We start from the raw sequence: 15,622 nt of genomic DNA, 5'->3' as shown, positions 1-15,622 counted from the left end.
ACTTCAAAATGCACCATTCTGTTCTTTTGCGCTTGATGCTGCATACATTTTTACCAAGTAGTCTCTTTACTCTGTAAGCTTCACATGAACAAGGAATTTTAATACACCCTGCTGTATATGAAAATAAACTAATTAGAATCAGATTTAATATATCGACATATGTCGTGAAATCATTTGTAGATAATCATTAAAATATTAAGGTAAAGCAATTTTTTTTAAACTTACCTCGCAGTGGACCTCCAAATCTGCTGATCGAGAATCCGCTTTAAATCAACGAGTCTCGGTTCTCCTCGGATCTGATAGACAATTCTCCGACGTGACCGTGCGATTTGAGGAATGGCTAATTCCAGTGCGGGGAACAAACTGATGGAGACAGCCGCCCATCTCGATCAGCCAGTGTATGGTGGATAGATAGTACAGGCACATCAAGTACAGGACGGACGGGCCTGTGATTACTCTGCACACGCAGAGAGACTTCACCGCTAACGTGAAGGAATGCGACGGCAGCAACATGTCTCACGGTACAACAGACCAGAGACGACCCACCAGCCATATTAGCCTAATTTAATTTAATAGGCATTGACGTTAAACAGCATGCATCATTTTTAAAAGACGTGCTGACGACAACCTGTCCCCGTCTTTTTAATTTGAACGGTGACAGAAATCCAGTCACATACCAATGGGCTAACGTCGTAAAGCCACCTGTTTTTAATGATACGCTTTGCGACAGTGGATGAGGCCTGTTGATAGGCGTGCGGGAGCCGATTGGCGACGCCGGGGTCAGGCTCATGTTGATGTTGCGTGGTTTCAGGGCTGGCCTTAAAGCCGAGTCTCTGTGCTCTGTGGCTGTGCTCTGGTCTTGGAGGGGTAGTCATTTTGCTAATTGCTTGTTCGGTAGCTTCACGCCTTCTGTCGGCCGCCCGTTTCTAGCTTCTCTGCAGCCCGTATTCCGTTCGAGTCCTGCAGCTTTGTTGATGCGTCGGCGTCTCACCACCGTGGAAGCACAAGATATGGCAAAGAGAATAGTCTGGGTAGATTTAGAGGTAATTTGTCTTACTGTACGAACAATTCTTTAGTAGTCTATCATTCCCCTATTAATGAATCTAGAGAACGGAAAGTGTCGTCATTCACTTGTTTCATAATTTGCAAAAAAAATTCAAGGAGCTCTCTAGTAGTAGTTAATGCTGCTTTTCATGAATTATCCTGAGCTTTAAATGGGTCAGATTCCGATAAATGTATTTATTTGCCTTCCTTGTTTTTACTTATATTTTTAACTTTAATTTCGTGGAAGTTAACTTTTTTGTGGAAGCAAGTAAATAATGAAGCAGAATATTGTGTGAAATTGTTTGGTTTCCCCTTGTCACAGCGTCAAATTATAATTTAATTACTGACGTGTTTTAAATATGTTGACACATGGGTTCAATTCAACAGGAATTAAAGTTAGGAAGATGGTTATGTTTGGTGTTCCTGCATATGTAATGTGCCAAGGGATGATGCTAATTCTCAGGGTTTATTTCCACTGCTGGTGAGTTTGTTGATTTGAAGTAGGTGGTGAATGGTTTGAACAATTGGAATATGACATTGGATTAAAAGAGAGCTAAAACTCATGGTTCTGGGTACCTGGCCAAGTTAGTGATGTACATAAAAAGGAAACATGAAATTTGAAAATGATCTCTATGCAATGTGTGTGCTGGGTGTTGTATAATTGAATAATAATTTCACTTTGTGCATTTTATGCTTAATTTCATCCACGTGTATTTAATGCTGCAAGGAATGTTAATGGCCAAAGCAATGCTGGAGGAATTCTGCAGGCCAGGCAGTGTCTATGGAAAAGGAACATGGTCGATGTTTTGGGCTGAGACCCTTCAGCAGGACCAAAAATTTCATGGATTTTTTTTCCCTCATGCATGTGTTTTTCAAGAAAATGAAAAACCGAGCCAAGTTATTCTATGCTATCGAAGGAACTTTATACTTTCAAAGATGCTGTCAAAGGTAGTGTGTTGTAGGATTACGCCTTTACTGTCACTCTAATCTAAAGTTACACTATGGTCTGAACATTTTCCTTTTTCTTTCTAAATAGATGACTGGATTGGATATAGAGAAAGATAAAATCATAGAAATGGCTTGCATTATAACTGATGCAGAATTGAATATATTAGCTGAGGTAAGGTACCTTCAATTTTTGAAAAGATTCACCTATTGTTAAATGTTATTGAAATTTATTTCTGTTAAATTTACATGTGAATCTCTATTTCTTCTCAGGGTCCACACTTGATTGTTAACCAACCAAATGAGCTGCTGGATGGCATGTCAGAATGGTGTGTACAACACCATGGAAAGGTACGGTATTGGTTACTAATGTGTTTATGTTGGCAGTTCTGCACAGTTAACAGTTAAGTGTGGTCTGCATTTAACATCCAGCTCTAGTTGCAAAAATTATTCTACTGTTTTGGTTCATCAAGTACTATTAATGGTTAATTATTTTTTTATATATTTGTAATTAAATTTTTAAGATAATTACATAGAATGAATAGTATAATAGAATAGTAGAGTATAATATCAGGCCTCCCCCCTCCCCTTAACCTTTCCCCCCTTAACATCCCCATCTGAAAGAAAAAGAAGGAAAAAAAGATTGCCTGGATATTGGAAGATCCCCACATGCTCCATGGAATTGAAAATAACTTTAATATATATATTTGGGGAAAGAAATAAATGGCTAATAACTATCTTCAAAGGGCCTATAATCATATTCACTTAAATTATTTTAGTAATTTTTTCAAGTGGAATGCAGCTAAAAAATTCATTATTCCAATGGTCCATAGTTAAGTATGAATCTGATTTCCAAGTAACTGCAATAGCCTTTTTGGCTACTGCCAATGCAATTTTAAATTTTTTTCCTGATATTTGTTCAATTTAAGTTTTGGTTTTATCCCTTCAATATCACCTAGTAAAAATAATATTGAATGCAAGGCAAATTTTGGTTAATTATTGTTAATTATTAAACTTAAATAATTGATTGAAATCCTTTTTCTGAAAAAACAAGTTCACCTTTGTACCTTAAATTTAAGCTGTTGATATCTCCTGAAGGATTTGTTGTAATGTCCTGTGTAATATCTTTTGGATTTCAACTTTGTTCTGCAACTTAGATTGGAGTCAATATATAAGTGCTTTTGATAAATGGTATGGTTAGTTGTATACATACTGTGATTGTGTGAATGCTTTGTGGGACAATGGAAATTGATGAATTTGACCTTGCAATAGAAATCCAAATGTTCAAACCTAATATCACTTTTCCAATACAGTGTACACAAAATAAGAGCAGGAGTAGGCTACTCAAGTCTGCTGTGCTATCCAGTATAATCATGGCTGATCTATGCTGGTTTCAACTCCTCTTCTGTGCCAGTTCCCCATAACTCTTAAAACATCTTCAATTTTTCAAATATTACCTTCACCTAGTAGATCTGTTGATTTGTTGTCCATCTTCTGGGTGTGGGGGAAAAGACTCAAAAATATTATTGTGATTCAGTACATTTACAGAATTAAAACTTTAGGTGCCTAAAGTTTTAAATACTGTAACTAATTCCAGTTGTGTCCCCTTTTTTCTTGGACTCTCCCACTATTTAAAGTATCCCAATGTGTACTTTATCAAGCCCCTTTGGGATCTTTGAATGCTAATACTTATATAAGGTTATCCCTCATACAAGGTGAAACTTCATTTTGCTAAACCCGGGAATACTGACCGAACAGTCTAGCATCTTTGATGGGACAGCCCTCTCATCCCAAGAATTAGCCTGGTGAATCTCTTTTGGGCTGCCTCCAATGTTATTATATCCTTTCAGCTAAGGGCACTAAAACTATACATAGTATTCCAGACGTAGCCTCAAATGCCCTAAACAACTGTAATAAAGCTTTCCTAGTCTTGAGGAAAGTTCAGTTGAGGCCAATATGTAGGTTGCCTGCTTAATTATTTGTTGGACCTGCCTTCTAATATTTTGTGACTTGATACCATTTCTTTTGTTTGCATAACAAACTACCCATGTAAATGTTCTACATATGGAATCGGATTGAAGAACCCTCGCTGAGAAGGTCTAAATCTGGAAAATGTAACTTGGATGATCCCTATACATAAAACAAGAAATAAACCATGAGGGAATGTAGACTTTTTAAGCCTGCATTGTTTTTTTTTAATGGATGTGATTCTGCAATTGTGACAAAATATTGTAAGATTCAGTAACTCAGTTAGGTTAGAAAGCTTTCATTCCTAAATGCTTTTGCTTTTGAATGGAGCCAATGGTCCATTGGATATTCAAATTCACATCATTCTGGCCACTGGTCTATTGTTGGATTGCATTTGCTCTTCTCGGAGACAATATTTATTATGGTCAAAGCCGGTATTGGTTCATTTTTGTTGCAAGTGCCTAGGTAGTGGAAAAACGTGGTTTTGTTAGCCATCCATATATATCATTCCAAAAACAAAGTGCTTTGATGTATACAAAGGAAAAGCATGTAGAAGATAGTCTTTCAGCTATAGAGTACAGTAATTGCAGGTAGACAATAAAGTACAAGGACCCAGGTGAGATAAATCTGTGTGGTCTGGAGTTCATCTTCAGTATACAAGAGGTCCATTCAAGAGTCTTGTGACAGTGTGATAGAAGCTGTCCTTAAGTTTTCTGGTGCATGTTTCAAGCTTTCCATCTTCTGCCTGATGGAAGAGAGGTTGGGAAAGGGCTTTGATTATGCTGGTTACTGAAGCAATGAGAAATGTAGACCAATTCTGTGGAGGAACTACTGTACATATTTTTATATTTGGTGATTAAGCATCTGAGCCTGGTCTCAAATTGTCTTGGATCTCCATGTCATGGGACCAAGACCTTGCTGCCTAGACCAAGTGCTGGCTGATGTGCACTGGCTTTTTAATGATTTTTTAAAAAAATTATCGCTCATAGTTACCTTCCACAAGCAAGTCACATTAAGGTATCTTTATTAACTGCACATACCTTAGAAGCAGTTGTGATTCTCAGCGTAAGCATTGAGCTTTGCTGATCAAGATCACCATTCTGTAAGGTGCCCTGGAAGTAACTCAAAAGCTTCTATAGATGTACTGTGGAGTGCATTCTGACAAGCTACATCACTGTCTGGTATGGGGGGGGGTGGGGGGGGGAGGGCGTGCATGTGTAGGCTACTGCACAGAAGCTACTGAAAGTTGTAAAATCAGCTCCATCTTGGGTACTAGCTTCTCAAGACTACTTTAAATCTTCAAGGAGTGGTGCCTCAGAAAGGCATCATCCATTATTAAGGACACCCCCCCCCCCCCCCCCCAGTTTCCCAGGACATGCCCTCTTCTCATTGTTACCATCAGGAAGGAGATTACAGAAGCCTGAAGGCACACACTCAGCGGTTCAGGAACAGCTTCTTCCCCTCTGCCATCTGATTCCTAAATGGACATTGAACCCATGAACACTACCTCGTATATTTATATTTCTGATTTTGCACAATTTTAACGTATTCATTAAGTATCCATATATACTTAATTGATTTGATTATTTTTCTTGCTATATTATGAATTGTATTGAACTACTGCTGCTAAGCTAACAAACTGATTCTGATTCAAGCTCTCTATCTTGAAGTGTGTAAGATGAAGAACAGATGGCATAAACTGCTGGACTTGTTTCATAAATAACTGGAAGCACTGACATTTTTATCATTACTATTACAGGCAAATCTTGGCCTTTTGGCTGGTTTGTGGGGTGTGGTGTAAATAGAAATGAAGGTATCAATTTAAAAAAATGCACTAATCTGACTTAAAATTTGCTACAGAACTATGAAGTTGCCTTAGTTGTGATTTGTAACAGTGTGAATAATTAAGACCTCTGCCAAGAATTTGTGCTTTTGGCTTTGAAACAGTAAGTATACACTTTTTGTTTTTAAACATTACAGTCAGGTCTCACACAGGCAGTGCGGGATAGCAAAATCAGCCTGCAGCAAGCAGAATATGAATTCCTTTCCTTTGTACGGCAGCATACACCTCCAGGCCTTTGTCCTCTTGCAGGTATGTTTCATTAATTAAAGTATTCTCTGACTTGCATGAATTTTCTCATTCTGCCAGTGCCCAATACTTAGTTCATTTAAAGTAACTTTGTTATATGTGAACCCCTGAAGCCATAAGGGACAAAGAATCACCTGGTTGTAAAATAAATACTTCGTGAAATAGTTTTTTGCAGTAGGTATATAGTCTACTCAAAATGGTTGTGACACGAGTAATTATAAAATGATTGAATGTGAGTGGAAGATATGTTTTTTAAATGCTGACCTTCCTTGCTTAAAGAACGTAATTGATAAAATACTTTTTAAGATAACACATTAGACCTTCAAAAGAATTGCCAGGGCATGTTGACATATGATAAATGTACTTGTATGAGTTCATATCTTTCAAGGGATGAAATGTAATCTTGTGCAAAATTCATTGTCTCTGGATTTCTAGGAAATTCAGTCCATGCTGATAAGAAGTTTCTGGATAAGTATATGCCACAGTTCATGAGACACTTGCATTACAGAATAATAGATGTAAGCACCATCAAGGAACTGTGCAGGTAAATGTTTAATCATGTAACAAAGCCCAATATTATCAATTGACGAGCTATTTGTATATGTTATGTGCTTGAAGTAGGGTACACCCTAACATTCGACTGTTGTATGAGTTATTATCATTGAATCATCACTGCCCTGTTGTGTTGTTCAAATGTAGCACACAAGTTACTAAGAACATTCGGGTTGCAGCTAGAATAGACAGTTACCAATGGAACATTTGTAAACACACTTTGTGACACATGACAAATGCATGTTTCTTCTATGGGAGCAGACTTTTTGACCCCTTGAGCCTATTCCTCTTCAATAGGCCAAAACTTGTATACCCTAGTTCCATCTACCTGCCTTGCTACATTCATGTGATCTAGTGAAATCTTTATTTTTGTAAGAGGTCCACTCTTCTACAACATATTCTAAACAGTCCTAGAGTTCGTGCACCAACCAAGTTTTGTGCCATTGGTAAATTTGAACATGTACCAATTGTAACCCATCACTAATTTTAATAGAGATTTAAGGCCCAAGCTCCTCTTGTTGGAGCATGAATTGTTGCCTGTCTTCCATTTAGTAACTGTGCCTTTGAGCCAGGTCTATATTTTATCTTCCCTTAATGCTTTAACTATTGTTAATTACAGCTAAAATCTTTTAGATGTTATGGGATCAGAATCTGAAAGACTTGATTACTCATCCATCTGGAACTTTGGTTACTTCCTCATAAAATTCAATTTAGTTTAACACAGCCTGTCCTTAATCTATTGTATGTTGGCTTTTCAATGAGCTTGAGCTGCTCTGAATGGTCAGTAATCTTTTGTATTAGATGTTTAATTAACCAGTCTAATTTCCTCGTTTCTTTAAATTACAAAAATTGTGTAATTTCCCATCTGTATACAGAGAGTCGTGCCTGTCACGTGACAGCACTGTCCTCACCTGGTCGGAAGTCACACCACATGCCAGTCAACATTTCGCCCCTCCCAACTAATCAATGCACACTTAACTATTGGCCACCTTAATTGGATTAACCTGTCTAGCACCAAGCCGTTGGCCCCCCTGGTGAATCACCTGGGCTGGACCCTCCAGCCCCCTGACCTATAAAGGGTGCTCCATGTGCTTGGCTCGCTCTCTTTTGCCATCCTCTAGGGGCCACCCTGCTTCACTCCAGGCTGAAGACTGCAGAACAGCTCTGGAGACACGTGGTAAGGTGTGCATTGAATAGGGTTGTGGGAGCATTTATTGTTGTCCCTTTAGCAAAGAGCCGTGCCTGACCATAGTCAAGGGGTGGCAGGTATCATATTACTTTTCCCTTGCTTGTATGTGTACCTGTACTCTGTCCCCACACCGTTTTCCCGTGTATTGTACGCCGACCTGACTTTTCCCATGCTCGTCTATTCTAAGCGCGTTTGTGCGAATATTGTAGCCGCTTGTGTTGTTCCCAAGCTTTTTCTCCCCTTGTAAATAAACTCCTTATTATTAAAACTGTGTGTCCAGAGCTCTTGCCTTTGAGACCCAAAGAATCTGTCTCATTTCCATCACAACACCATCTACATAAGTATAGTTTTGGTCAGGACTTCTGTATTTCCTGCTATTAGTATCTTTTTTTATTTATTTATTAAATTTGAGAAATTACAAGGAATAAATGTGATAATAAAATAGTAAGAAAAATAATGTTGACCCTCCCCTTAACCCTCCCCCCCCTTAACCCTTATCTAAAGAAAAGAAAGAAAAAAAAAAGAAAGAAAGAAGAAAAAGATTGCCTGGATATCGGAGGACCCCCACATGCTCCATGGAGTTCAAAATAATTTTGATATTTATTTTTACTTTCCCCAATTACTATGATTTTATCTTCAAAGGACCTGTGTATTTAATCCTATCTTTTGTAAGTATGGGAGCCAAATTTTCAAAAATATATCATATTCATTTCTTAGATTATACGTAATTTTTTCAAATGGAATACAACTATGTATTTCATTATTCCAATGATCCATAGTTAAATATAAATCATTTAAAATGGAATTAAAATAGGATTAAAATAGAATTAGATAAGATAGGAGAAAATATACCAGAGGATTTTATATATAAATGGGAATCCAAATGGATACGGGGAAAAAAAGAATCTCCTATATTAAGATTGATTTATGGAATAAGGTAAATATGGACGATGAGATAAAGAAATCTTTATTAGCAAAAAGAACTTTAATTCAAAATAGGCTTATTCCTTTTACAATGGATAATAAACTTTTACATAATTGGTTCCAAAACGGGATTAAATATATAGGTGATTGTTTTGAAGGAGGTATATTGATGTCGTTTGATCAATTAAAAAATAAATATAAAATATCAAATAATACTCTTTTCTGTTATTTTCAATTAAAAGCCTATTTACAAGAAAAGCTGGGACAAACAATGTTGATGCCAAAACCTAGTGAAGTAGAAATATTAATTCAGAAAGGAAAAATTAAAAAAATTATATCTTGTATGTATAATTTGATTCAAAAGCAAACAATTAAGTTAGGAATTCATAAATCAAGGCAAAAATGGGAATCTGATCTGAATGTTAAAATTGATGGAAAAAATTGGTCAAGATTATGTTCTGATAGTATGAGAAATACAATAAATGTTTGACTTAGATTAATACAATATAATTTTTTACATCAATTATATATAACACCACAGAAAATAAATAGATTTAATTTAAATATGTCTGACCAATGTTTTCGATGTAGTCAAGAAATTGGTACTTTTTTACATTCTACCTGGTCCTGTTTTAAAATTCAACCATTTTGGATAAATTTAAGACTTTTATTGGAACAAATTATTGGAGTACAACTCCCACATAGTCCATTATTATTTTTATTAGGAGACATTGAAGGGACAATACCGAAACTTAAATTGAACAAGTATCAGAAAAAATTTATAAAAGTTAGTATCTTTTTGACATTAAAATTCTCTATTTCTAGCATTATTCAATAATAGCTTTTCTCTTTTTAAGAACATTTTTTCTGTTTAATTAATTGAAGTCTTGCTTTTGAGGTAAAATTGAGTTGTGTTTTTCTTGTATTTAGACGTTGGTACCCAGACAAATATGAAGATGCACCAAAGAAGAAAGCCTCACATAGGTGAGTAATGCCTGTTTTGTAATCTGGAGGAATAATTAACTGGGGCAAACTTATTAGTGAATGTTGCCTTTTTAACCAGTTCAGATGAAACCAAAACACCTTTGGACTATTTGAATAAGCCTTGATTTATTTCTCTCCACTGTGGCCCCCCCCCCCTTTTTTTTAAACTGTATGCAGGTCAGAGTTTGGGAAAGCCCATCCTACTATTCTAATACACTTTTATTTTAGAATAAATCTTGGTGTACTTGTAATATCCTATAGTGCTTTCTTTTGCAGAAAGGCAGGTGAGTCATATGAAAATGCATTTTTGGGGTATTAAGTATTGAAGAGTTGAAATCAAGATTAACAATGCTAGACTGTGTACAGAAATGATTTTAAATGAATGGAGCAAAAGAAGGATGGAAAACAATACCAGCCTTTAACTATAGCTTTGTAACATTAATGCCAAAATGCTAAATGTAGTTTTTAAAAAGCCAAAGTTGAAAGTAACAGTTTTGTGCAATTACCCTGGGTCTTGATTTAGTCTGACTATACTGGAAGTATTGTGAGCTGTTTTGTGCCCTTTATCTAAGAAAAGGTGTATTGGAGAGGATCCAGAGGGGGTTCATGAGAGTGATCCCAGGAATGAAAGGGTTAGCATTCAAGCGTTTGATAGCTCTGGGCCTGTACTCGCTGGAGTTTAAAGGATGAGAGAGGATCTCATTGAAACCTATTGAAAGGTCTAGGCAGTGGATGTGGAGAGTGTGGTTAGTGGGGTAGTCAAGGACCAGAGGCAAATCTCAATTGAGGGATGTCCATTTAGAACAGAGATGAGGAAAAATTTCTTTAGCCAGAGGGTAGTGAATCTGAGGAATTCATTGCCACAAGCAGCTGTGCAGGCCAGTTCATTAGTATATTTAAGCTGGAGGTTGATGGGTTCTTGATTGATGAAGGGAAGGCAGGAGAATGGGGTTGAGATGGACGATAAATCAGCCACGATAGAATGGCAGAGTAGAATTAGCACATTGAGCCTGCTTCTATGTCTTATGATCGTTTGGGATTGTAGCTTGAAAGATTGTACTTTACCTTCAAGAAAACTCACCTAAAATGTGCTATTTTACTGCAGAACTAATACTGATTTAATCTGTTTAGAGCTTTGGATGACATCCATGAGAGCATCAAAGAGCTGCAATTTTATAGGAAGCATGTATTCAAAGAAGGCAAAGCAGAAGAGAAAAAAAGAAAAATGCACCAAGAAAATAGCGACAGTAGCAAGCAAGATAGCCAGATCCAAGGCTCTGATTAACATGCTGAAAAAGCTCTTCCAACAATTCTTAAATGGCCATTTGCACAATTCTTGCTCTGACTCTGGGCACTTCAATATGCAATATTGTTTGTGACAATTAAAAGCATTGTCCAAAATATCTTCCATGTTTAGTTTTTTTTTGAGCAATTGCAATGAAACGTTAGTGAGTTGACTTCATTTTAACTGGAACCCTTTTGCAAGTTAAATTCGCAGGAGCATTAATTTGGAATGCTGCTTGAACTTTGAACATTGCATCTGATATTATCTTGTCTCTTTCTGGTAGAGAAGTGCTTTAAACCCAACTGCACGTAATAATGCATGCTCAGTGACTTATTAGTGTTTTGGCTGATCTCGAGCTGATTTTTTGTAAATCATGTTGAAATGTTTGGACTATAGATAAGAAGTTCTGATTACTGAGGCCTTTTACATTGTCTATTCACTCAGTCTCAACTTTGATATGCCATGTAACTTAGCAGTTAAATATGAACCATTTTTATTCAAAATTAAGTTCCAGCCTATTACAGCAAATGTATGTAACATTGATGATGTAACAATATACAAAAGAAAAACTTCAAGTATAAATTGCAAGGATTTTCCATATGAGAAGTAACCTACTGAATGTCAGAAACTAACTATGTATGGACATAACCTTTTGTATGAAGAAAAACAGGATAGTTTAGGGGCTATTTTAAAAGATTTGGAGGTGGGTTGAAAAACATGCATCTGCAAGAACAAGACCCTAAAATAGCTTGCCTGCTTTTCCCTGTAGCCACTCTTGACCTAGAAACTGCACAGTGCAGAGTCTTCACAATTCAGTGTCAATTACTTGACAAGCAATTACACCAGTTCAAATGTTTGAAATGATTTTAAACAATTATTTAGGTGCTTAGGTGAAGCCAATAATAAAAATAGTAGATCTGAGGCTGTACGGATGAAGGTTTTTTGCCAGTGTGCCTCTAGCTCCAGGAGTGGTGCCAGTGGGGAAAAATGGACAAACAACTTTAGCTATTTTGCCTTCATATTTAATCCTGGTGTGTATGGACATGTTCTTAAAAGAATTGCAGATATTGGAATTGACTTGAAGTCTGGAAGCTTCAAGATGGAAAGAGCAAAGTAACCAGACTAGATAAGTCTGGTGGTGACTTTTCACCAGACTGGATAAATTTAAAAGTCTCAAGTTGTAGAATTATGCAACTTGTGCAATTTCTAACTGCCTTGGAAAGTAATACTCCATCCATGGATGCTGTCTGACCAGTGTACAATAAAACTGATTTTCCACTTAACAAATTACTGCTATGCCAGAATAATAGGAATCTGATTTTCCTTGGTCCTTTTCCAGTCACTGGGTTCATTGCAAATATTTCAATACATAGCTTTTATATATTAAAACGGTGTTAAGGTATTAATAAGGGAAAAAAATAGAGGATCTCCTGGTCCATCGTCACAAGTCCCAAGGTTCATTCTGTTTGTTAATTTCTGGATGGATTGTAAGTTTTTCTTTTTGAGGCTTAATAGGTAATTAATTGAGCAACTGCACACTGCAGTTTTAACTCTGTTTAGCTTTTTTTTGTAATAAACTTAGTTACAAATATTTTAAAGGGCCTGTTTGACTGCAATAATCCATTGGATGATCAGCTATCGAGGTAACCCCTCAACTGCCATATTCAAATACTACTACAATTATGGTCATTGAGGAATAGATGGTCGTTCATTGGTGATGTAGTGTGACATTTAAAAAGACCTGGTGCTTTCAGCAGGCTGCAATCAGCATGAGTTGAATAAAAAGGTGTAAGTGGAGCAGCCGTTGTTGGAGTAGGCTAGTGTTAGAGAGGTCAGACTTGAGGCAAGCATAGGCAAAAGTTCTAAGTAAGTTTCCAGTAGTTTTTTCTGTCAGTACAGAGCTAATCCGCTGAAAATGGGTTTGGAGGGAGTGGTATGTTCTTTGTGTGCGATGTGGGAACGCTGGAAGACTCCCTGATAACTACATCTTCATGAAGTGCACCAAGCTGCAGCTCCTTAGAAACCATATTAAGGAACTGGAGCTACAGCTGGATGAACATTGACTTGTATGGAAAAATGAGGAGATGATAGACAGTGAGATAGTTGTTCTTATGTTGCAGGAAGCAGATACCTGGGTGACTGTCAGGTGAGGGAAAGAGAATGGGCAGCAAGTGCAGAGTACTCCTGTGACCTTTCTCCTCAACATTAAGTAATACAGCTTTGAATACTGTTGGGGGTACGACCTACAAGGGGGAAACTGCAGCAACCAGGAGTTTAACATCGCTAGCTGAGCGAAGGGCGCTGAGTAGGCTACGGTCAATTATGGATAACTCTGAACATCCTCTACATAGCACCATCCAGAGACAGAGAAGCAGTTTCAGCGACAGGTTACTATCGATGCAATGCTCCTCAGACAGGATGAAGAGGTCAATACTCCCCAATGCCATTAGGCTTTACAATTCTACCGCCAGGACTTAAGAACTTTTTAAAAGCTATTATTAATGCTTTTTGAGATAGTGATTTAGATGCATATCATTTTTTTACTGAGTTAAGTATTGTATGTAATTAGTTTTGCTACAACAAGTGTATGGGACATTGGAAAAAAGTTGAATTTCCCCATGGGGATGAATAAAGTATCTATCTATCTATCTGGCACTGAGTCTGCTCTCTGGCTCAGAAGGGAAGGGAGAGAAGGAGTACAGTAGTGATAAGGAATTCCATAGAGGAGCAGAAAGCAGATTCTGTGGATGTGAAAGAGACAATTGGATGGTATATTGCCAGGGTCAAGGATGTCTGGAATTGGGTCCATGTCATTCTAAAGGGGGGAGGGTGAACAACTGGAAGTCATGCATATTGGTACCAATGCAATAATTAAGAAAAGGGAGGAGGTCCTGAAGAGGGAATATATGGAGTTAGATTGAAGCTGAAACGCAGGGGCTCCAGGGTAGTAATCTCTGGATTGCTGCTTGTGCCACATGTCAGGGAGGGTAAGGATAGGATGATACGGCAGATGAATGTATGGCTGAAGAATTAGTGCAGGGAGCAGGGTTTTAGATTTCTGGATCATTGGAATCTCTTCTAGGAAAGGTATGACCTGTACAAAAAGGACAGGTTACACCTGATCCTGTGGGACCAATATCCTTGTGGGCAGGTTTGCTACAGCTGTTGGGGAGGGTTTAAAATAATTTGACTAGAGGATGGGAACTGGAGTGATAGGGCTAAGGATGGGGCAGTTGGTGTACAAGCAGAGACACTGTGTAGTGAGACTGTCGAGAAGAATAGGCAGATGAGATGGCAAAATTGTGGACTGGGATGAGATAAACTATAACGGGGCCAAAATCAGAAAGAGTGATGAATACAGGACTGATGACATATTTGAATGCACACAGTATACAGAATAATGTAGATAATCTTGTAGCACAGTTAGAAATTGGTAGGTACAATGTTGTGGGCACCAGTGAGTTGTGGCTGAAAGAAGATCATAGTTTGGAGCTTAACGTCCAAGGTTACACATTGTATTGAAAGGACAGGCAGGTAGGCAGAGTGGGAGGAGTAGCTCTGTTGGTTAAAAATGAATTCAAATCCTTAGAGGTGCCAGGATCAGAAGATGTAGAATCCTTGTAGATAGAGTTAAGAAACTGCAAGAGTAAAAAATGCCCTGATGGGAGTTATATATAGGTCTCTGAACCATAGCCAGGGTGTGGACTGCTAATTACAATGGGAGATAGAAAAGGGATGTAAAAAGGGTAATATTGTGATAATCATGGGGAATTTCAATATGCAGGTAATTAAGAAAATCGGGTTGGTGCAGGATCCCAAGAGAGGGAATTTGTACAATGCCTATGAGGTGGCTTTCTAGAACAGCTTGTGATTGACCTCATTAGGGGAATAGCAGTTCTGGATTGGGTGTTATGTAATAACTCAGATTTGATGATGGAGCTTAAGGTAGGGGAGCCCTTTGGAGGCAGTGATCATAATGCGATAGAATTCACCCTGCAGTTTGAAAGTGAGAAGCTAAACTTGGATGCATCAGTACTACAGTAGAGTAAAGGGAATTACAGAGGCATGAGAGAGAAGCTGCCTAAAGTTGATTGGAAGAGGACACTAGCAGGAATAACAGCAGAACAGCAATGACCTGTTGTTTCTGTGGGTCAATTCGGATGGCACAAGAAAGGTACACCCCAAAGGGATGAGGCAACCTTGGCTGACAAAGGAAATCAAAGACAGCAAAAGAGAGGTCATATAATACTGCAATAATTAGTGGAAAGTTAGAGGATTGGGAAGCTTTCAAAAACCAACAGGCAACTAAAAAGCTAAAAACAGAGAAAATATTAAATATTATGACAATGTAGCCGATAATATAAAAGAAGATACGAAAAGTTCTTCTTTCAGATATATATAGAGTAAAAGAGAGACGAGAGTGGATATTGGACCACTGGAAAAATTATGCTGGAGAGGTAGTAATGGGAGACAAAATGGCGGATGAACTTAATAAGTATTTTGTATCAGTCTTCACTGTGAAAGACACTAATGGCTGAGATATGAGAATGTCAAGGAGAAGAAGTATGTGTTGCTACTATTCCTAAGGAGAAAGTGCTTAGAAAGCTGGAAAGTCTGAAGGTAGCTAAGTCACCTGGACCAG

The 15,622-nt window shown here is 37.6% G+C and overlaps 1 protein-coding gene across 2 annotated transcripts; it reads left to right on the top strand.

Moving 5' to 3' along the window:
- Nucleotides 1-656: 656 nt before the first annotated feature.
- LOC140716835 (oligoribonuclease, mitochondrial-like) lies at nt 657-11,098 on the top strand. Of its 2 annotated transcripts, XM_073029792.1 has the most exons (8): nt 918-1,043; nt 1,772-1,992; nt 2,081-2,164; nt 2,263-2,340; nt 5,938-6,049; nt 6,482-6,590; nt 9,642-9,695; nt 10,827-11,098. In XM_073029792.1, the coding sequence occupies exons 2-8, from the start codon at nt 1,774-1,776 to the stop codon at nt 10,978-10,980; spliced, it is 810 nt and encodes a 269-aa protein (XP_072885893.1). In that variant the 5' UTR covers nt 918-1,043; nt 1,772-1,773; the 3' UTR covers nt 10,981-11,098. The 2 variants fall into 2 exon arrangements, with proteins under 2 accessions (XP_072885891.1, XP_072885893.1); XM_073029790.1 differs by lacking the exon at nt 1,772-1,992 and having other exon boundaries at nt 657-1,043.
- The last annotated feature ends 4,524 nt before the right edge of the window (nt 11,099-15,622 follow it).

The sequence above is a fragment of the Hemitrygon akajei genome, chromosome 26, assembly GCF_048418815.1.
Source record: "Hemitrygon akajei chromosome 26, sHemAka1.3, whole genome shotgun sequence".
NCBI lineage: Eukaryota > Metazoa > Chordata > Chondrichthyes > Myliobatiformes > Dasyatidae > Hemitrygon > Hemitrygon akajei.
The sequence above is the reverse complement of the archived record's forward strand: the minus strand, read 5'-3'. Positions and strand labels throughout refer to the sequence as shown.

Excerpts from the sequence above, each read along its gene's own strand:
- LOC140716835 (XM_073029790.1), top strand. The coding sequence starts at position 789 with ATGTTGATGTTGCGTGGTTTCAGGGCTGGCCTTAAAGCCGAGTCTCTG. Across the intron at positions 2,341-5,937 it reads GTGTACAACACCATGGAAAG|TCAGGTCTCACACAGGCAGT; the intron begins GTACGGTATTGG and ends TAAACATTACAG. Across the intron at positions 9,696-10,826 it reads AAGAAGAAAGCCTCACATAG|AGCTTTGGATGACATCCATG; the intron begins GTGAGTAATGCC and ends TAATCTGTTTAG.